We start from the raw sequence: 24,064 nt of genomic DNA, 5'->3' as shown, positions 1-24,064 counted from the left end.
TTCGAACTTACCAGCTTATTGTCAAATAAGATCCATCATTAAGCAGCTACCCATTTAAAACGTTTTCGCGAAGAGCTGTTAAATGGTTGTGGGAAGGTTGGAATAATTTTATAAAGGTTATTTCCTACCAGCTGGGGTTGCTGATCCTATTACCAAACCGTGTTCTTTATCCGGGCGTAGGACACACAGTAACCATAGATGGGCTCCAGGTGGAGTTACTGTGAGAAGGGTATTCACCAACCACTTTTTCCTGTACTAAGTGGAAATGTGAATTTACTAACATGCGAGTCTGAGTTTATATGGCACCATTTCAATGACGTAGAGAGGATTGTGTCCACCAATTATTTCTTATATAATCAACCCATTTTCACAAATGGAATTTATCAGTCGTGGTAACGTCATATTATTTAACCAAACAAACAAGAGTAGAGTTTATGTAATCTCTGCTATTTACCAACATCTCTCTTCACTACATGTTTATTGTTGTTTGAAAATATTTTGTTCAGTTTGTTGAAAATGTCCACTTTTGATATTGGTTTCATATTTTAGTTGAGAAACTGAACATGATGATAATTAGAACTGTGAGATCATTAATGTTTCAGATATACTGTATTCCAATCTTTCCAAACAAACACTAAAGTTTTTTATTTGATATGATGTCTAAACCATCATATTGAATCATACGTATTTGAAATTGACCGCCTACCATTGATGAAACCTCGTACGATAAGGTAGTGAAAACGCTAAGGTATGTAAGTTATGTTCACACTTCACTTTCCTTTCGAATTAAAACTCATTGGCGTTTTCAAATAGTTCTTTATTTTATTTTCGAAAATGTGTTTTCAATTGTTCAAAGATTACAAGCCCATCTGTATCAACTATTCTACCATTAACTGTTCTAACTGAAAGATCCAATTCAAGTGGTGCAACTTATATGTCTACCGATTTGATTGCGGAAATGGCATCTTGTCCACAGCATAGTTATTTATTTAGGCAATCTACTTCTGCTGCTCCAGAGACCACTATTTCTTTTAACACAGTTTCTGTGGGGACTACATTACCAACATGTGAAGTCACAGCTATGTCAATAGTTACGACAACGACCACAACCAGCCGATCGGTTACCAGTAAGAAATGTTTAAGTATTTGAATACTCGATTGGGCTCTTTAGAATATTTGAATGTTTTGTTTTGTTTTCCATTATTTTTCCGCATTCAAATTAATATAACAGTAGAGTCAGAAAACGTTAGACATCATTTTTCGCTATGAAGTTGTTTATTTTTGTATGAAGAGTTGATTTGATGGATATGATAGATGAAAGATCTTTCATGAGCAGCTAGATTTAAAATAAGTGATAAAGTTTTATAATTGACAGGGGAATTGTACATTTGAATGATTCTGAATATTGCTAATTTTTGTGTTATTTTAACGACTATAAAATTACGATTTGCGACAGCATGTTAAATACATTTACTAGTAACCTCTTGCAAAGGGATTCATAGCTCAGTAGTAATTTCACTAGATAAATTAGCAATAGTCTGCTTAAGATTGCTGCTTCAACTCAATAATTAGTGTCATCAGGTGAAATACTTAGATCAAAATCAAGTTCGTGTACGTGTCTATCTTCCATGAATCGTCTATTGACTGATGTTGTGATTAAAAGATATTTCTGCTTGATAAGTTAATTTTTTATTTACAGTTATAGCTTTTAAGAGTCCGACATTCTTTAGTTTGAATGGACCGATAGTTTAGAATTTTACTGCAGTACATTAGTTATGTAGTAAATACCATTCTAACTTTTAAGGAAAACAACTTAAATATATTGCTATTACATCTATGTAGGGTAGTTTGGGCAGTTTTTATTTATTCTCAGCGATACGTTTAGAACAATATATAATCCTATTTGGATAAATTCTCATTTGATCTATTATTTTTCCAAAATTTATTTTTAACATCAATGTGAAATAAAAGGCTATACAACTGGTTTGGCTGTTGAAAGTAGCACAACCAGTTCAGTACAAACAATTGTTGAAGTTGATGAATTAATTGCTTTATCTAATGAATCAAGCATTAAATTAAATACAGGAAAGAAATCAGGACATTTTTCAAAAGACAATATGGACAAATTGTGTGATGATGGTAATAAACGATGTTTAGACAAAGAGCATCCTTCAACAAGTCAAAAGGTAGGCAAGTCGTAAAATGCTTTCCATCACTTGCTATTATTTTCTTTACAGATTATTTCGGTGTTTTTTCGTAATCTAATGTTTCGAGTATGCACTTGACACTATGGAATTGTTAAATACTTCTACAAGATTGGTAGCATGTTCTTTTCAGCTTACATTCTCATTCACTGATACCCTATTAAAAAATATTCGCCAAGTTGGTTTGTATTCATGGTTGTAAGAATGCTAATAAACATTTCTATAAATAAAGGTAGAGTGTCTTACGTCACTCTAGATCACCTCGAACATCGAGACAGTGTTAGACTAGAAAAGAAAAACCAAATGTCAAACACTGAATTATATGAGGTTCCTGGTTTGCATCTCCCCTCCAACTGGGGATACGCAACGACTTTCAGTGTACAATTGCCTTTATTTCCAAAGAGTTACTTACGGCGGATGATAACATGTTGTACATGGTGGTCTAAAAATATGCGACTGAAGATACTAAAGATCATTAATACTCAGTTCGAGATTTTATGTTGAAGCACACTACTATTACTTTTTTAGGCTTATTTTACTCGTGATTCTCACTAACTTCAATGTCAAACTCTCCTCCGTAACTCTTATACTGAGTGAAAGATGTGTAGGAGTTATTAGTTTACGACATGACATTCTAGCATGACAGTTATCTTAAGTTTGAATCTAATATGTAATTGTGATTTCATGAACTGTGTCCTATGGATTGAGTACCTGATTACCCTGGGATATCCGTTAGACATGGCGTTAAGTCGAAACGATCCTGCTGTATTTTGCTTTTTACTACAGTTTTTGCTTTCGGTAAAATGAAATCCTATTTGTATTCTCACTTAAACTGTGTCCTGCAATATTTTTATTCTTGTTATAAGTATATAATTTGTCCTGTTTCGTCCCGCTATTTCACCCAAAATCTTATAGTTTAAAAATATATTAGTGATGACAATATTTCAGTTAGTATTCTCAAAGCCATCCAGTTCACAAAGTCTTGTTTTGCAGTGTACCTATATTTCGTCAGTTGATTAGAAGAAACCGTTATCCTTTTTAAAAAATGAGTATACTCTTTGTAATTTATTTAAAAAAGCTAGTTAGTTTATCTTCAATATATGATTGTGTGAATTTAGATGTTTAATATCTGCTTTGTAAGTAATTTGCCAATGACTTGTCTATTCTAACATCAATATTTGAAAACATTTACATATTTTCTTTTTTTATATTAGTTTTGCCTTTTTTTGTTTTCTAAATATAAGTCTTGTCCTAATCCACCAAAACGAAGTGTAAGCCTGGCAAGTAAACAGTCTCAAAGAAATGCCAACAAATCTGATGATATCCTAGACGGAACAGAAGCTGACGAAGTAGTCGACATCGAACCAGTATGTTACTAAGTCTATTTAACTACTTCATGTATATTTAGTCGTTAATTTACTAAACAGAAATGTCAAATGCATTAGGTATCAGACTGTGTCACACAATTTTATTGCAATAGTAGTGCTAAACACCAATAAATTTTATCATACATCAAAATCAAAATGAATATAGAATTATTTACACAAATGTACCAATAATGATCTATAACATTAGTCTGATAAATCAACAATCAGAAATACTATTCCGTTTTGGTAAATAATATCCATTGTATATCTGATCGATGAAGCCTTAAAATTTTATGTTGGGTTGTAAGACTTGAATGCTAATGACACATCCACTATGGATGCAGATTGGTCCAAATAACAAATTACAGTGAATACAAAACTGGTGTCTTAGAGTTCTATGCTAAAAATCACTAAATATAGTTCGCTCATTACTGTGATAAACTAAGCATCGATTTTTATACACTCACAGATATCCCTGGAAGTAAATCTTCCTGTGAAGATTGACAAATGAATTGTTCAATAAGTTATTAGTTAAGAATGCATTAACGGTGTCCTTGGAAGTATAGCAAATTTTACCATAATTATAAATTGACAAAAGGATAGAAAAAACCCCTAAACGATTGCACCTGTGTAGAATTTCCGTGTCAAACAATAAAATAAAGAGAAACGAAATGGTTTCCTAAGATTGAGCATCATTAACGAGAATATAGACAGTAATGTGGATGATGCTTAACAAAAATCCAAAATAATTACAGTAGATTATCTGTTTGATATGGTAAATCTAAATCCTGTCTGTCAGATGATAGAATAATTATTGTAACTATGATCTAGCTGTTTATTCTATGGATTTTAGGTTTATGGCATTTTTATATAATCCGTATAACTGATCTGTAATTTAACAAAACAATAGGTTCATAGACATTAAAATATGTATTCTGCATAGAGTTGTAGATATGTACTGTCAATCAGTTATTTTGCATGGGAAGATTTCCCTCAATTTCCCCCAAAGACTGGATTGTAGTTTCGATCTACTTAACTATTTGTACATTTAGATTTCACATGATGATACTGTTCAAACTCATATCATAGAATGTATGACTATACGCTGATATTCATGACTATTCTGAGATTAATTCATATAAAGTAATAATCAGAAATTTATATCAAAATGAATAATTTCCATTATTTCTTCTTTGCTAGAATGAATGTGTTGATTCAACTTCAGTTAAATCGATCAAATCAAACCAAATGGATTTAATTACAGATATTACTCAAACTATCCAAGAATTGCGTAATGAAACCACTAATACACATAAATCATATGATAAAGTTCATTCAGCAACACTTGGACGTCTTCCTTCATCATCATCTTCAAAATTAGGATTAGAATCATTATTACCTGGTTCATCTGTAACACTACCAGCGAATTCATCAACTACATCAAATAATCCACGTTCTGCTTTAAAAAGTTCTGATAAAACTGGTCCAAAAGTTAATAAACAGTAAGTAGTAATTTTATTTGAACAAAAAATATCTATTTATTACACAATTTACACTAAATAATTTATTTATTTTAATTACTGACTGGCAAGACTTATATGTGAAGAAAAATATATTTTTTGATTTTTACTACGTTATCTGTATAGAAATAATACTATTTCCAAAGAATATAGTTAAAGTACCTTTGCTTATTTCTTAGCTTTATTCCAAATTTTTATTAGTAAAAAACAAGATGACTTGAAATTTAGACAATTGATTGGTGAACAGTTTTTATTTGTAGATATACAACCTTTAAAAATATCAGTATACCTCATCGATTCGGAATAAAAGTGTTATGGATGTTTAGTCGTGGACTGGTAGAAATTAAACGTTAATACTGTAGAATGATGACTCAATGGCCTAGAGCTTGGGAATTCTTCCACGAGACTGAAGGTCCTGAGTTCAGTTCCCGTGGATGAGCACTTCTGAGGAGTCTCATACTAGGATGGAAGGGCCATCCAGTGCCTTAAGGGTTCCAGTGGTAATTTAACTTGGGTCGACTCATGGTTTCAAGGAAATTAAATGCAAGATTATATATTTGACTAGATGTGGTTTTCATTCAGTGCACATTCTATCGTATTAATTTCGGTTTGTTTGACTTTAAAAATAATTTACAATAATTTTCGTTCAGCTTAGCGTTCATTTGTATTAATTTTGGGGAAATGTTGTATCCCGTGGAGAATTATGAATGGTAACTTTGAAAACTATCTATGGACCAATATGATATATATTTCCTATTTTATAGTTGTTAAGGAACTAAACTATTCATATTCATATCCCTTTTATTATGAGCTTTATTTTGACCCATAGACTATTATAATACGATTTACCATTCTTTAGTTATCCCCAGTCTATTGATTACTGTTCCCCCTATTCACAGCCACTTTTGGCTAATTCTTGTACAAATATTATTTTTTATTTTATGGTACAATGTGGTCTGTTTTGTTGGTATATAAACCCAGTATGTTTGAGTGTGATGACTGATATTGCAGAGGCTGTTATTGGTGTTCTGGACTTAACTGGCTGGGCTAGGCAGAAAGCAGGACCGAGTAGTACTTAAGACTGCTCATACGGCTTTTGTGTATTATTGATCCGATCAATAAATTCACTCCTCTCTAATTGGGCGTTCATATATCAAACACGGCACGCACGCACTCAACCGTTATAACAGGAAAATTGGTTCAATATGAAAATCTTTTTTACTAATAATCACTGCGATTGAATCTGAACATAAACGAATGTATTCGAACGATTAATATTCTTCTTTGGTTTGTATGAATAAATCTTTTTCTCTAGTTAGCGGGCAGGGAAGGAGGTGATAGGTTAAAGTCCTACTGTCTCTGAAGTTGGGGTTTAGATTAATTCAATTTTTGCAAAGATGTATCAATCGGCAGCAAGGTTGGCGAAATGTGGATTCTTCTAAATTTGAAGTACTACTTGAAAAACAGTTTAAACTGACTCAATCGTCTACAAACACGTTAAACTACATCAACTGCTTCATTTAGTGCATCTACTCTCAACGTCGATTCAATTTTAACTACAATCCAGTCTCTAAGATTGCATCCTATCCTTGGTTTAGACGATACGTTTTTAAAAAATTTGTCTTTACGGGTCAGAATGATCCATAGAACATTTGACCACTATTTCTTTAATAAGATCCATCTGAGTTAGGTAAGTTACTAAGCTTCTAGTGAGGACAATTTCATGAACTACTTCTTAATAAATATGCTAATATCATGTAAGGTGATAGTGTTAAGCCATACAACTTATAATTCTAACTTAATCTCCTTCCTAATTTGTGAACTATTCTCACAATTTCTAAAATGAACATTATTCGCTTATCATCTAGATTGTTTATATCATCGTCCTGGATTCCACTGCTAGCCACTATCCATCTTTGCTTATAATGCTTGTGAATTAAGGCTATATCGAGGCAATACGCACAGTATGCACATATGCCAATAAGAGACTGACCAGTTGCAGTCCTAAACATCAATGGGAAGATTCAAACAAACAATACTAAGTGAATATTATCACATGATTTTTTATAAATATTTTTGTGATTCACTTCGTATTACTTGTTTGGATCTTCCCATCGATTTTGTTAGGACTGCATCTGGTCAGTCTCTATTTGGCATATGTGCATACTGTGCGTATTGCCTCGATATACCTTAATTCACAAGCATCCATCTCTGCTATTTTTGTGATTGTTTTACATCATCTGCAAAATTTTATGCTTATTTATTCTTACTTTCAAATTGATTCATTTTGCTTGTTGTTATAATGGTTTTCTTTTACTCATATTTGGCTGATGTTATTTTTGTTCAGTTCGACCATAACTCCCATTACTACTTCTGCAATCAATATCATTAACATTAATGCTAATGATAAGTTTCACGACCGAACAACAGTAATAATAATAATTATAATAATAACCGTTTCAACAATATAAGGGATAGCGTGAAGTCGATGACCTGGATAAGTTATGTTCTTGTATGTAACATACAAAGACTCTAATTCAAACATTCACATACACACGCACGGTGTATCAATAATTTCTATTCTCACTTATTTATATACTAAAGAATCATAGTAAAAATTTCTAAGTGACTTACTTGGTTTATTATTCTGCATATGATTTTTTGTATATTTGCTGCATTTATTATAATGACCTGGTTTATTCGGGAACTAAACGAGTTAGAGGGGGGATATGGATTATTTATTGATCGGTGCGTTTTAGTTTCTTTCACTGATTAATATAAGTAGATGGCCATTAAACGTTTCGTATGTCTTTCACTGAGTTCCATATATTATTATTACTATTACTAATTGTATTTATATGTGTATTTGGCCTTAATTCAATTTTTAAAATAAAAAAAATTTACCAAATTATATAATATGATCATACTTTAGGATTTCGGCTGTAGAAAATTACTTCAATGACTGCGAATATATATATGTATATATATATTTGAATAATCTCAGAGATTAAAATTTAAATGATTCCAATATTTCGTCAAACAAGCTAGTTTGAAATTCTTCAGGAGAAATAATCCAAAATCGCCGAAATTATTCGACTAGGATTTTTACATTTTATGTTTTCTATAAACTCGGCAACCAACATTTTTCAAACTATTCATTACAGTTTTAATGAATGTTCATATAAACTACTGGATTATTGAAAATACTAATTTAGTTCAATATATTTCAATGGATTATTTATAGTGAGAAATGATCAAATTAACTAGTATTTTCTTTTTAAAATTCCGAACTGACATTAAATTAAAAGTATATAAAGAAACCCTAGGGATTTTTGGACACTTGCATTATATTTAGTTATCCCTATTTGTTAGTGAATTCCATGTAAGTGCCGACCAAGAGTCTTTTATATACACAATCAAAGTTTAGCTGTTTAAAGATAATGTTGAAGTATTTTGTTAGACTTTCATGTTTAGTGTATAGGTTGAACTTTAAAATTAACGTAACTAAGTTGAGAAAAACTGAGAGATCAAGTATTTTTCAATAGTCAATGGTCTAGTTTATATGGACAATAAGAGACAACGTTTTATTAAAGATATGCCTTTCCATTGAAATTTTCAGTTGTTTCCTAAAGTTTACCAGTTCAATATGATTTTTGCTGTCCCACAATAAGCATATGTGTTATTAAATTAGATTAAATTGTTCAATTTTGTCATAACTCTTATTAAACCGATTAATTTCTTGACTACATAATTTCTTTTTATTTTCTGGTATTTTGTTATATCTTTTTAATGACGATATTTAATATCCTTAATAAAAGATAACTATTACCTAATCATTATTAGAATGGGGTTTTTTGGAGATTGTAGTAATTTTAATAGTTGAATTCGTGTGTTCACTAATGACTGGCTTCAAGATGGATTTCCTGGAGTCCTAGTGAGAATCCGTGACCAGTGAAGTCCAATCTGTGTCAGATAAAGACAGGATGAAGAGTTGCGCAAGATCATGGGTCGATTGAAGTTAGATATTGGTACCATTGGATGCCAGCTCAGTAATATAGAGGTTAAGCGTTTGCACGTGAGATCGAAGTCCCTGTGTTCAAGTCCTTCGTACGGGATTGTGGGTGCTTACTGCCGAGGAGTTCCATACTAGGACGAAATGACCATCTGGTACTTCCAGGTTTCCAATGGTGGTCTAGCTTACGTCGAACTTATGAATTCAACTTTTAATATTACGTAGTCCATTTGTGAATGGTTCGTTTTCAGTGAGTCAGTATTTCTAATAATGAAGTTATACAAAAGTCCTAACCATTGATCTAATTAGAACTAGTTTCTGTACATATATACCGATAAACTTAAAGTCTTTATATAAGTGGTGCAATCACTTTGTCCCATCAACAGTTATCCTTTTGCATAAAACTTTATATTTATTAAATGAATTCTATTAATTACTCAAGGATAAAAGAAAATCAAACGGAAAAAATAATAAGAATCTCGCGAGTGCGGGATCGTAGATGCGCACTGCTGAGGAGTCCCATAATAGGACGAAACGGCCGTCCAATGCTTCCAGGTTTTCGATGGTGGTCTAGCTTCAATTGACCCATGATTTCAACTAAGAAATATTTTTCTCAAATTAGTTATCAATAATGAAATTTCTTACTTTCTCTTTAGATATGTAATTACACAATAACACTTCCCATTATATTATATTTTACCATAGAGTCCTTTACAATTAAACTGTATCACACAGTTCTAAATTTCGTTGGTTTATTTTTTCAGCTTACAATTGGGTATCATTTGTTTGTATGTGACCCTATTATAGAGCACAAATATTATTTAAAAGCTTTGCACAAAAATTTAATTTTATCAACGATTATAACTAATTCACATTTACTATTCTGAATCGGTTTTTTAGTTTGCGCTTCACTACTCTGACAATTATTGCATTACTATTGATGTTAGCTATTGTTATCGCAAGTCCAGATAGCATTGGATCACTGAATGAAGCTAAATCTAAAACGGAAACGTCTATCTTCTTTCAATCCAATGATCAACCAATGAAAATGGTCAGATATAATGTGATTAAGGCAAATATCTATCAGTCTAAGGCTAATACTGCTCCTACTATTACTGGCTTTTCAAGTTTAGTGCCTGAAAGTTCTAACAAAGAATCTAAAACCCAATTAAAAAATAGTCTACTAAAAACAAATAACAATAATTTAGAATCTACTTCAACATCTCAGTTTGTACATGTTACAATTTGGTTACCGAAAAAGATGATACCGACTGGTGAACCAAATCAAGATGAATCTTCTAATTGGAACAAAAATAAGAAACAACCTAATTTGACTCCTCAAACTATACAATTATGGTTGAATCAATCTAGTGGGACGGAAGTTCGTATAGCTGAACCCATTAAACGCAGTTCAATTCATATATATGGTAATTGTTGTATAAGTATATATATAAACTAATTTCAATTAACTTTTTGATATAAAGTTCTTTTGTGTAATCGTTTGTCAAACCTATAGACTATGTGTAAAAGCTTATCAAAGCTTTTGATTACATGATTTAATTAGGCGTAAAGTCTGCCGACTGAAAATGCAAGATTTGTCTAAAATATGCAACTTTAAATACAAAAATGAATAAAATATGTTTATTAAATTTAATTGATGAAGCATCTACAGTGTTTAGCTTGTCAATATACAGTCAAAGAACAATGTTTCCTGAAATGAATTTATTAAGTTTAATACACCACGCGTTAGCATAAATAACATCTGATAGCTGTGTCTCAAACACAACGATTGCCAATAATTGTAACGAGGATAATGAATATTGAAAATGGAAACTATTATTATAAAACAAATGTTCAGTGAACACATTATATTTGGAAGTAATTTTCACAAATTCTAAGAAGATTCAACCACAATGGTAAATACATCAAATTTTTTACCTGTAGATATATACACCCAGAAATATTACGCAACGAATCAACATGAAAAACCATATCTCTAAAGTTACTAGAATTGCAACTGATTACTGAATTTTAGTAAGTAGGATAATTTATTATACAAAAGAGAATTGGATATGTTAGGAATAAAGAAGAAAAACTCAGAATCACTGAACACCATGATACCTAATAACTTACATTCTTTCTATTAAAAATTTCATAGTATCACAAGTTATCGAATTTCCAGAAATGTCATGGATGTTTTGGTGCAACGAATTGAATACTACTACTTTAAACATTTAATATATAATAAATATAATGAAGAGCACCTCTTAACAAAATATCTTGACAAACATCGAACTAATCGATTACTGAATAAAATAACATACTTTATATGCAAGCTTTATACTTTATCTGAATAAATTCCATTACGTAATTCAAAATTTAGATGTAGTTGATACTCGGCATATACTTGGTACACGAATCTGTCGTCAACGGTATGCTTGTGACCATTCTTGTGATCCAGGTGCTGGGCATGCATGCATTTGCCAACGTGGTTATCGTTTGGCTGGACCAAAAGATCGAGCACGTTTAGCATCGATTGGGGATCGTAAGTAAATGCTTTTTCTGAAAGATATTTTACAATTTATCTCTACATTTTAATATTTTGTTACTTGTTTAGATAATACTATTCTGAACTTTATGCAAGTTTTAAAGCACGTAAACTGAGCAAAAATTGTAAAAACTAAACATGTCAGATAAAGCATTAAACTAGTTTACATTTTCAGCATACTTTACTAATCGCTAGACATAATCTGGTGAACATTAAAGAATATTCTTTTATTACCATCTGATGATATTGGAAAATAAAGTACTTAAAACGGTAGAGGACGTTTAGAGTTAATTAAATGTCTTGTTGATAATACTCTCAATATGATCGGGACTAAAATTCTTCGATATTCAAAATGATTTCTCATAAAGTATAATCTTCTGCAATCCTTTTAATTCACACTTATAAAATAGCATTAAGGATTGAATATAGAATCATAGACCTAATGAGTTTTGATATATTTTTTTCATTATTTCCTTCACTTTATCTCTCACGACTAATAATTAAAATATACAATATACAAAGATATATTTAAATAAATAATTTTTTTTCGAGGTATCGGTAATATGGCATTGGAAAATGTACAAGGTCGAATATGTTTAGATATTGATGAATGTGATAAACCTTCTTTACGTCGAGAATGTGCACGTTTAGGAGGAGTATGTACAAATCGTCCTGGAGATTATGCTTGTTTGTGTCCATCTGGTCAACCGTGTATTAGTAAGTATATTCATGTAATTTTCGGTTTATTAACTTTCTGTCTTATTCGTGTTTGACATTTTGTATTGTCGCTGTTACTGATACAATAATTGATCAATTTAAGTAACTATTTAGAGAATAAATGAAACTGAGATGTCATCCAACTCTTTCGCTCTGAACGTATTTCAGAAGAATGGAAACTGTCATATAACTATTATCTCACTATCAGAATATATGTATTTGCTGAATTATATATTATGCTTACAATTACAGATTTCTGTAAATCACTATTTATATGGTGATATAACGTGTTTATCAAGTTGTAACGCATAACAACTTAACTGACTCTCGTTGTCTTGTTTCTACTTTCCGCTTCAAGCTTGTGATACTAATTGTCCTAAAGGTTATTGGATGTCTGGTGTTTGTGGAAGAAATCAATCAGTTGAATGTAAACGTGAGTTATTCTGGCCATTTTTTATTTTTAAAAACAAAATATTTTTCCATAATTTACTGTCACTCATTTCTAAACTCTTTTGATCGTAATGTATTAGACTAGCAGTGAAATTTGAATGTCATGTTGTTCACCCTATTGATTGTGTAGGATCATATGGAATCGAACGGAAAAACGGAATTAAGAGAAATCATAATTTATATTTTAATGGGTAGAAAGTTATTATTAGGATATAACTAAAATTTTTACAACAGTTAATCACAGGCGCGTTAAAGATTGATGCTTCTCCAATTAAACCAAATCTCCACAAATTTATATTTTTAAAAGTTTAATCCCAATTAAACAACTTCCGGATTTGCTTCCAAAAGACATATGGCACTGGGAGACGAATGAAAGCATAAGAATACCAGAGACGTTATTGGGAACAAATTGTTTAGAATCATGGTATATATTTAAACCGTATTTGATTACGAAAGTGAAGTTTCAATAGTAGATGAACAAGTGGGATAAAATTCAATTTGCAGAAACATTAACAAAAATTATGAACAAATTAAATGTTTCTAACAATTTCCGTAGCATGGTTGTGAGTCCTCTCTTACTTTTTATAACTCACCAACTGATACCAGTTTGTGACTGAAGATACTTTCAACTTGAATCAGTCTTTACGACCAAAGTAATTAAAATAGGGTTTGCTTTTTTAAATCGGTCATCCTTTATAATTGAATGAATTACGCCTAATCTTTACTCATATTCATCTGCTTCTTCAGGGGCAAAAATCCTCAGTCTTAGGGAGTTGTGATATAACCCTGACAGATCCAGACCAACGTCGTTTGATTTTGTAGTTATAGATCATATCATTGAGCTGATTGGAGCACAACCGATCTGCAAAACCTAGACATTTACATAGAATGACCACTTCATGTCAGATAGTCAAAACAATTGTGTTTCATGTTATTCCGGTAATCACTGATTTTATCTATTCATAACTATTTCAATAAAATGTTTGAAACGACACAAACTTCAAATATTTCACCTTTGTCGTTATTCATTTTTACTTTGCAGGTTGTTCAACTTCCTGCCCACCTGGGATGTATGAGTACAAACCGTGTACCCAACATTCTGACAGGGTATGCCGAGGTAATAAAATGATATATTTTAAAAAACTGTCATTTTTTTATAATAAGTTTCTTCTTACTGAATCATTTCTTCTTACTTATCTATTCATTCCTCAACTACTAAGAAAATCGATAAGAATACTGTTAACCTAGGTTTAGGGCTCTTTTTATAGGACACACTTAAAAACTTATCGAACTTTTCAAAATTATCGAAATCTGTTCATCCTGCCTTAGCATTATTTTTCAGTTAATGTACATTACTGAAAATATAACCTAAAAAATGGAAATACATTTTATTTGTTACTATGTTTATTCAAAAGATATTGAACAGTAAGAACTTTCATCGAAATAAAAATATTTCAATATTCTGAAATGATTCAGTGTTTCAACGTAACAGCTTATAGAAGCCTGATAAACTAATTTCATTTCATAAATAAAGTGATTTAACTCGATCCGAATGATTGGCAATTCTTTCGCATAATTTGATTACACAACAGTGATACACGTGGAAACTCAAAGTTAAAAATAGAGATTCCATCGAGGAAACGATACTACTCTTACGAACATATGTGCACAATAGTTAACAACCACAATTCGTGGGGTATTTGCTGCCTTTAATGAATCGATATGTATAGAAGCAAAAAAGTTCTTTATGAATCAATCATATAAAGATTATTTGCAATATACGATAGTATAAAATGCAGCTAGCGTCTTTGTCTGAAAACGTCTGTTAAAATTCTCAACAGAAGCTAAAACCATAAAATATGGAGACCATTACATTTAAACAAAGATTTATTGAACACTCAGAATTGTAATTAACTGTTAAAAAAAGTCAGAGACGTAGCAATTACCATAATAAATAAAGTGGATTTTGCAGTTTTATCTAAATACTTATGAAAGCTACATAAGGACGACCAAGCATGGAATGTTCTCAAAATGATTGAAAATAAAATTTGTTACTGAATATTAGTAAGTAGTATAATGTATCACACAAAAAATAACTAAATAGGAAAGTATTGTGCAGGGGTACAGATATAAAAACGATATCAATTCGCAAGTGATCATTATCAGCTTACATTTTATCGTTTGATTGTACCATGTCATAACTGTCAAATACGAAGTATATTTTACAGAATGATCTCTGTTAAATGACCACTGTAAAGGAAATGTTACGTATATTTAGTATCCTAAATTTCGGATCTTTACTTGACACTCAATTCCTCCAAATGTTAAATTTCTTTTAAGGCATCGGAACGTGATCTGTTAGTCAATGTTTCCGGATTTCTGATATTATATAATGCAGTGAAAGTTACATTACTGTTTACAATGAATATTACCTGTTATCTCTTTGTTCAGTCTATCTTAAGAAAAATTTGCTTTTTACTAGGAACTCTTGAAGATTCGCCTCTCCATAATTCGTCCCTATTTACCTTATGATTTGAGGTTGTACTACATTAGGCAGCTCTTTCAAAATCGTAATATGAAACTACTGACTATATTTTTGAAATGTAAACTGTATGAAAATACATCTTTTTAAGAGATGTTTATAACCAACTTTAGTCTTTTTTTTTGCATTGAAAATAGCTTGTCGCCCACTTTGCATTTCTGAAGAATTTGAATTATCTCCTTGTAAAGGATCAAGCAATCGTATCTGTAAACGTAAGCAATTTATGATGATTCTGTTTGTTTCTGTGTATATGTTTAGTTTGTTATCAATTGTTTGTTTGCGTCAATTCAATGTTTGATCAACTAATATATAAAGTTTGTATGAAAATGAAAGACTTTAATTTGTTTACTAGTTTCACAAAAACATTTGGTTTAATAGATTATAAATTACTAAGTAAACACTGCTTTATTCTACTGTTTTGAATACGAATTTGAGTTAGGCCCTTTTCCCTGCTAGTGAAAACGTTTTTAATCCATAGTAATTAATAAGATTTTATTCCTACATTCATTGTTTGGTTGAAAAACATATACCTACTGATCAACTACTTGTCTACATAATTCACCGCATACTATGAACAAATAACTTGCGAAGTCATTTAATAGCTATTGTTTCCGAATTACGGCTGTTGCCAATAAATATAAATATAAATATATTGTGCGATACATGTGTCCAATATTGTAAGATTGCTTTGTTTGAGAAGATTCCATGATAAAAACCATTAAGACTGATCAGATAAAAAACGCTATATCAAATTACTATATTTCTGTCTCATAATTACAAGGAAAGCATCACTGCTTTATTATGAGCTAGTTACTTGATACATTCATCTGTAATTTTAAAAGTATGTTACTGCTGTCTTTTCATTATGTATATTTCTTTTTGTAGGTAAAGATCTGATACCTGAATTAGTTGTTCCGTATAAGAGAAATATTTGGTTTGAAAATCGTAAAAAAGTGCAAGAAGCCACAGTCACATTACATCCAGATGATATTGGACGTTTACCACTAAATAAATCTATAATCATAGATCGTGGATCTGGTTATCAGGTATATATATATATACTCTATTTAACACTGACTTTTTTCCTTTTTATTTGTTGACAGTTTTTGTGCATTCAAAGAGGTCACCATTTTTTGTTAACTTATTTAATTGTATAAGATGTTGATAACGAACGGTGGAAAATGCATCGTTATTACATTATTACGATTTATCACTTGATTTCAACATAGAAATAATAAGCTGAACTTGAATAGTTCTGCGGATGTGTATATTTCGTTCACATGATTTATCAAATAGACGGTAAGAATGAATAGATGAACGTCGCTTGCCTTTTGGCTATTATTTCTCAAAGTATGAATCAGTTTAGCTATGACAAGAGACAAAATGTAATATGGTTTAACTGAGATAGACAAGCATGTATATGTTACAACCAGTGATATTATAATTATACATGTAAAGATTAGGTAAGTTCGCACAAAGATTTGTATCGATCTGTCATATTGGTTCACGATACGAGTGTAAATTTGAATAAGAATTCGTGTTTCAAGTGTATATTGGATCAGTACACAGTTCAATAATGCATATTCATTTTTAAAATTGGCAGATTACTTAAAAGTTGTTGTAACATATGTAAGGAAGATTGTTTTCTTATAGAGTGACTAGATGATCGATTCTCAAAGAGCATAGTGCTTCTTGAAATAGAAAACAGATTCTAGAAATTTTATAATATCCCTACTTAGATCTTAGTGAGATACCTTGTAACAAGAAAAAACAACAGTTGATTTTTCTTACGAAAATTTATTTAAATAATGTTCTTACAAGTAACTAATTCTTTCATGTTAATGTCTATTAGTTGATTCAATCTGTTCGTTGAGAATAGAAAAGAAAAAGAGAGTAACGACTACACTTATCATTTGTCTTCTTCTAATATAACACATTAACAACTGTTTGCATTAAATTAATTGCCGAAAACTAATTAAGGCATTTTCTTAAAATTCTATTTATCTCTATCTCAAATGTTTCATTTTAGTTTGGTAAGAATCTAAACATATTGTTACCATTAGAATTGGATTGGTAATTTATTTTGATAGATATGTTTTGATTGAGATCGTGATTCGATAAATATTAGATCACCGTTGAAAACCTGGAAGTACTGGAGGTAATCCTCGGAGCTCTGGAGAGAAGCCGTGACCAGTGGAGCTACTCCTTGTCGGGTATGAGGCAGTTACCCATCGAAGACAGTGGAAAATGGTCGTGCGATTTCATGGATTGGTTAAATTTAGACATATCAGACACTCAGCAACGTTGGATAAGGGTTCAGTGATCTAGAGGTTAAGCGTTCGCGCAGGAGACTGAAGGTCCTGGGTTCTAGTCCCACGTGTGGGATCGTGTGTGCGCACTTCTGAGGAGTTCCATACTGGGGCGAAACGGCGGATCTGTGCCTCCAAGTTTTCAATGGTGGTCTAACATTGATCCATTCATGATCTCAATCAAAAATCACCAATCCCCAAAACGCCATACTGAAAAGTATCTTTACTTCTCATTCACATGAAAATATTACCTTTTGTTTAATAGGTTCGTTTAGATTTTGATATACTCAATTTAATGCCAGTTCTGGGTCCAGTTGATCATTCATCAAGTAATGATAACCATCTGTTTTTATCAGCCGCATCATTACTGGATCAATCATTGTTGGAACCAGATTCTTATAGATGGTCTTCTGCTACTGGTCAATATCATACAGTACATGCTTATTCATTGAAAGCAAATAATACCTTGTCTAAATTATGTCCATATCCAGTTCCACCGTTATATCGTTTAGGAATGCGTGTTTATCGGGTAAATTTAATTATTTTTATGAACAGACTTATACTTTTAAATGAAATTTTGTCACATAAACAACAATAATAACAATAAAACACTTAAATTAGTTGCTCTATTGTTTACAGATAAGGGAACTGTTAGTGAACTATTTAAATGATTAAAATTTCAATGCAATGGTTTTGTTTTTGTGATAATAGTGAATGTAGTTGTTAGTGGATAGTTGTTAAATCTTCGTTCACCACTCAATGAACATTCTTGTAAAGTTTATCATTCAAAGTTTTCATTTGATAATCGAGTAAAAAGGGGTAACATCTACTAACTAACGTTTAGAGAAGTTAAAGTAATTCCAGAGTAAATTATACATAAGAGATATTCAAACTATGTACTTAACAAATGAGTTTTATTCCATATACAAAGGTTAAATCATTTTAATGACTGGTCTAGAAATATATATACACTGAAGATTACTTGTAGTTGTGGTAAAGTAAGTCAGCTAGTCACCAGTAATTTAGAATACGTTTTTTCACGTAAATATAATGGAGTTCGTGATGTTAATAAATACATTCAAGCAACGTTTTTCAGTTTCTACTATGAAATAAACGCTAGAGAAGAAAGATATTTGATTTTAGATGCATAGATTTCATCGAGGTTACACCAAAAGGTCACTTATGAGTTCTAATGAGTAAATATCAGATTTTTCAATGGTTGGTTTATGAACATTTGTCATATTTACGTTTGACAAGTATCTTTTTCATATATATAGAATGTTACCACTGCAACAGTACCCGATGCAAGTCTACCTGGGCATCGACCGGTGTTAGCCAGTTGTAGAACATATAAACAACATGGATATTTCCCACCGTTAGAGTTAGATGGATTTCAGTCGGAATCAGAACATTATACTCAATCATTTAGTTCAGAGTCTAAAAGTATTTATGATCAGCCTAAAACTGGTACCAATGGTAATCCGACCCCAGCTGTTGTTGCTTGTTTAGAACCTGGTCGATTACCATCAATATTTGGATCACATTGGAATGCTGAACTTGCATCACCGCGTTCTATTTATTATGAAGAAAAGCAACTGTAAGTATCACCTTGTTTAATGAAAATTAAACTGAAGTTTATTCATTTACTCATTGTTCGGTGCTGATATTTAGTAATTATACATATGGTTAACAAAGTACAACTTATTTCATTGTACAGATTAAAAGTATTTTGTTGTTACTGAAAATTATCACTCAATGAAAATAAAGATCGATTAAAACGTTATCTATATATGTAAAACATTTACTGTGATAAGTTAAAATACTTTCATATCAACCATCAGCTTCTACCTGAGGTTGAACGTTTACTGAATGTTTGTTAAAGACTAAAAATATTGGTTAACATCCCTAGGCTTTTTCAACTTTCTTACTCGTTTATTACTTAATATTCATGAAAGAAATTCATATTCCCATGATTATACACCGAATACTATCATCAGTTAAATAGTTATCATAATGAAGAAATAACACTAATGATTTGTGCATATCTTCTACAATTGATTTTAATGTAATTAAAAACCAGCTCCTTGAAGTTTTGTAGGAATACTTTACCCAACTTTACTGAAAAATACAGTCAAATTCTTCTCTGACCTTCGTCATTTCCAGTAACAATAAATATTATATAATGCTTAGCTATGTGGTGAATTTAAGTTTACACTGATATTGTTGTCTAATAGAATTGATAAAAGCTTAACAATTAGGTTATACAAGCTCAGAAAAAGTAATATCGCTAAACTCCTGTTAACGTAAAAATGGAGTTGCGATCTACCAAAAGCACTTGGAATGTAGTATTACACGGATAAAAAAAATTATGATCATTATTTGATCTAACTGAAGTACATTTTTCTTAGTTTAAATCAACAATTTTTCAAATGAGGTAGGTTTCCCAGGGTATATATGAGGGGACATATGTTCAATTGAGCCTTTTTTTATAAATGGTAAATATGACAACTATTACCAGAATGGGGATTTGGAGAGTGTAGTAATTTCAATAGTTGAATTCATGAGTAGATCTAAGCTGAACCGCCATTGAGAACACAGAAGCACTGGACGGATGTTTCGTCCCAGTATGAGACTCATCTGTATCGCACACCCACGGCCCTCCACTCGGGACTCTAACCCAGGACCGTCGGTCTCGTGTGCGAGTGATTAACCTCCCGACCACTGAGTCGGCATCCGTGATCTTGTGTAACGCTTCATTCGTTGTCTGAGGTAGATACCTGTCTCCATCCAACTCATGAAACCAACTATTAAGATTACTACAATTTCCACAAATCTCCATTCTGATAATAATCATGTGCTCACTAATGACTACCTTCAAGATGGATTTCCTGGAGTTCTAGTAAGACCAATGAAGTTCAATCCGTACAGGCTAGAGACAAGTACCTACCTAAGACAATGAAAGAAGGGTTGCGCAAGATCATGAATTGATTGAAGTAAGACAATAACACCACTGGGTGCCGGTTCAGTGGTCTAGAGGTTAAACCTTTGCACTCGAGGCATATGTTCTTATGTCCGAGTTCAGCATGCGGAGTCGTGAGTGTACACTGCTGAGGAGTCCCATACGGGGACGAAACGGCCGTCTAGTGCTTCCAAGTTTTTGAATGGTGATCTTGCTTAGATTGACTCATGAATTGAACTATCAAAATTTGATAATATTAACTGTTTTACGTTCAGTTTTATGCTTTCTTTTTGATATCCAAAGAAAACATTCCAAGAAAACAATTCACTAGTGTATCATCAACCTATTTTATTTAATATGATCAATAATTACTTAACAAGGAGAAAATTTCAAATCTAAGATCGGTTTTTGCTGATAATGTATCGTTTAGAAACTAATTGTCTAATCCTTATATTGTTTCATTTACAATAGAATCTTTCAAATAATTCTTGCAATAACAAACAAAAGATTATATTTTGATAATTGAAAAAGCATATTCCATTTTTTTATTGTCATTTTTAATTCTTTTTATACATTATATTTTTCAAGTTGTGGACAACTTAAACTAGACTGTCAACACTGTTTGGCATCGTGTGCTGAGGAATTGAAAGCTAGTTCACTAACTTGTAAACCAACCTCAGGAGCTGCAGATAATGGACGTTCACCACGTTTAGAAACATGCTTTGATTGCTGTGCACGAGATAATTGCACTGATGTATGTGATAAATATCCTTCACACCGTTGTCACGTCCAACTTTGTAGTCATGGTTAGTATATGAAAAAAATATTATAACTTAGTAATTTAGTCATTGTTAACTATGAATAGTTTTTTTGCTTGAATAATAAGTACCGTACTGGAAAAATATGCTAGTAAATCCTAAGTAAGAATATCATGAGGCAGTGAATAAGTAAGATTTATTCATGTCATTTAAATGTACTTCAATCGTCCACGAACTCATCAGTAATATATATATATATATATATATATATATAATCCTTGTTTGATTTCCGTTCAAGCGACGAAACTATGGATTTCTTTCGTGAATAATATGTATCAAACCGTAATTATGATTCATAAGCTACCTTATCACTGAGATAGTCCCTCCATCATCCGAGCACGAACAAAGTACACATATATATAGTCCATAGCCTTGCCTAAAGTATTTTAAGGAAATCCCCTTCGCGATCAAGATGTCTATGAGGATGTTGTTGTTTTTGTAGATCCTATTTGATTGAATAAATGTATTGCACATTGGAAGATTTCACTTTGAGATGAGTGTCACAGATAATGAAATGACAGGAAACTTCATTTATATAAGTTTTTCTCTCCCAAACTCGTCTTACTTTGGAACTCCATGCCGTACAAAAATTACTTTAAAAAGATTTTCACTCTTTATTTCTTAAATAGACATATGAGATGACACGACCTTAGTTATAAAATTTGCGAATCCGTACTGAAAACGAAATATTACTGCCTTTATTGGTTTGAAAGTTGTCTCTGCATTGGGCTTCAGGAACTGAGTTCGTGATTGTTTGGAGAGAGTGACTGATAGAGAGAGAGGAGGGGGTAAATACACCCTCAAAAGCCGTATTTCCATAGGGATATAAATAGCTTTATGGCCATTGCTTGCTCTTTCGAGTTATTCAATACATGTATTCTTCCATGTATTATCAATACTAATAAGTGTTTGTCATTAGAGATCATTAAAATTCTGTCATTTGATTCACGTTTAAAGCGCTTAAAGTCTATTTCTTTCGAGGGGGTACAAAATTCTCAGTATTTTATTGTATAAAATTTTTTAATCGTTGAGATCATGACTCATGATTTCAACTATTAAAATTACTATAATATCCACAAAACCCCTTCTGGTATTAAAATATTTTACTTAGAAAAAATTGAATTAGCTTAATTTGCTCTTTCATATTTCACAATCGAACTTCTTAATGAAGTTTACGTCTGATTGTTTTTGTTATGACATTGGAGTAGGCTAAAACATCTCACTCAATAATCTTATCGTTTAACAGAGAAGAAGATATAATTCAAAACAATATGGAAGAACTACGTACTGCAATATGAGTATGTGATATACCAGATACTTCTGTTTAAACTCTTTGATCAACCATAGGTCACTTGGATTAGGCACATCACTTTTCGCCAGATGTTTCAGCTGACAATATTTTTCTAGGCTGACACTAGTTTTGACCTAAACTGGTTGTTGAAATTTACCCATTTCATGACATAACCAAATAACAAGAAAGAAATAATTTTTCTACACTATGACTGTTTGGCTTTATTAATTTTTTAGTATCATAATTGCTTGCTTTTTGTTTCTAGGTTTACGACTAGATTTCTCACTTATTCCAGAATGGCCTAAACAAGGTGAATTTTTATGTCACGTTCATCCAGCTCCAAGTAGACCAATTTATCGTCTTCAGTGGACTTTATTATATCAAGGTAGACCACTTACACCAGATCGATTTCCAGCATCACTTGTACTACCATTGAGTTCAATAACAAAAGAGAATTCTGATAAAAATGGAGTTAATACAAGTAAGCTTTAATAACAACCTACATAGTAAAATGGATTGAAAGATGTACTTCAAAGTTATTTCGAACACTTCGTTTAAAAGAACATTTTTATATTCAAAAAGAGTTCAATGAACTACTCTATAGAATAACATTTAAGAAATTTATTTAATCCACTTATTTTCCGATATATTAATTATTTTGGACAGTTAACTCACTTATAATGTCTTTATTCTGAAAATAGCCAAGATTTCCTGTTTTAAAGTAGACAGGGATTGACTGATCAGACTTATCTCAGAGGTAGAGAGTAATTGAACACATAGCTAATCCTGAGTACTGTTGACACTAGTTTTAAGCTAAGTATTTTTATCCGTGTGATGATCTATGGAATCCAACTGAATGTCGTGAAGATGATACCGATATGCTAAATATGGTGTAAACTAGCTGTAGAAAGGCTATAATGCTGTCCGGTTGACCTGAACAGTATAATCATACAGGGAAAACATTAGTTACTACCACACATTTATCAAACATATTTTGAATGTCTGCCAATTACATGACTAAACCATCCATCAACTATTTCTTTCCTAATTCTTGGTTATCACATACCGAACAAAACATTATTAGAGGGATATTTTTAAAACCAGAAGCAATGAGGCCAGTGATGAAAAAAAATACAAACTTTTCAGCTGAAATTATCTTAAAACTTAACTTATCATATATGACCGATTAAATCCAGCTGATCTGTTAAAAGAATGTGGTTTAGTATAGCAGATGATTTTTCGAAATATAAGCACCAAATATTTTATACAGTATAAATTGATTGTTCGAAGGGAAAAGTAAACAAATAAAGCTTTGTCATTCAGATAT

The 24,064-nt window shown here is 31.5% G+C and overlaps 1 protein-coding gene across 1 annotated transcript in view; it reads left to right on the top strand.

Annotated features, from left to right (window-relative positions):
- The window catches only part of Smp_159780 (hypothetical protein), a gene marked incomplete at both ends in the record, with an annotated part of 83,888 nt that overhangs the window by 15,423 nt on the left and 44,401 nt on the right, over nucleotides 1-24,064 (top strand). Inside the window, 13 exons of the mRNA XM_018793295.1 lie at nucleotides 1,972-2,186; nucleotides 3,449-3,571; nucleotides 4,772-5,073; nucleotides 10,004-10,530; nucleotides 11,487-11,648; nucleotides 12,204-12,368; nucleotides 13,861-13,935; nucleotides 15,498-15,572; nucleotides 16,246-16,406; nucleotides 17,935-18,198; nucleotides 18,947-19,266; nucleotides 21,217-21,434; nucleotides 23,003-23,218. Coding sequence (XP_018647822.1) covers nucleotides 1,972-2,186; nucleotides 3,449-3,571; nucleotides 4,772-5,073; nucleotides 10,004-10,530; nucleotides 11,487-11,648; nucleotides 12,204-12,368; nucleotides 13,861-13,935; nucleotides 15,498-15,572; nucleotides 16,246-16,406; nucleotides 17,935-18,198; nucleotides 18,947-19,266; nucleotides 21,217-21,434; nucleotides 23,003-23,218 — 2,823 coding nt within the window. The remainder of the gene's footprint in view (nucleotides 1-1,971; nucleotides 2,187-3,448; nucleotides 3,572-4,771; nucleotides 5,074-10,003; nucleotides 10,531-11,486; nucleotides 11,649-12,203; nucleotides 12,369-13,860; nucleotides 13,936-15,497; nucleotides 15,573-16,245; nucleotides 16,407-17,934; nucleotides 18,199-18,946; nucleotides 19,267-21,216; nucleotides 21,435-23,002; nucleotides 23,219-24,064) is intronic.

This window comes from Schistosoma mansoni, chromosome 1 (assembly GCF_000237925.1).
Source record: "Schistosoma mansoni strain Puerto Rico chromosome 1, complete genome".
In the NCBI taxonomy this organism is placed as follows: domain Eukaryota; kingdom Metazoa; phylum Platyhelminthes; class Trematoda; order Strigeidida; family Schistosomatidae; genus Schistosoma; species Schistosoma mansoni.
This window is presented reverse-complemented; position numbering and strand designations above follow the sequence as displayed.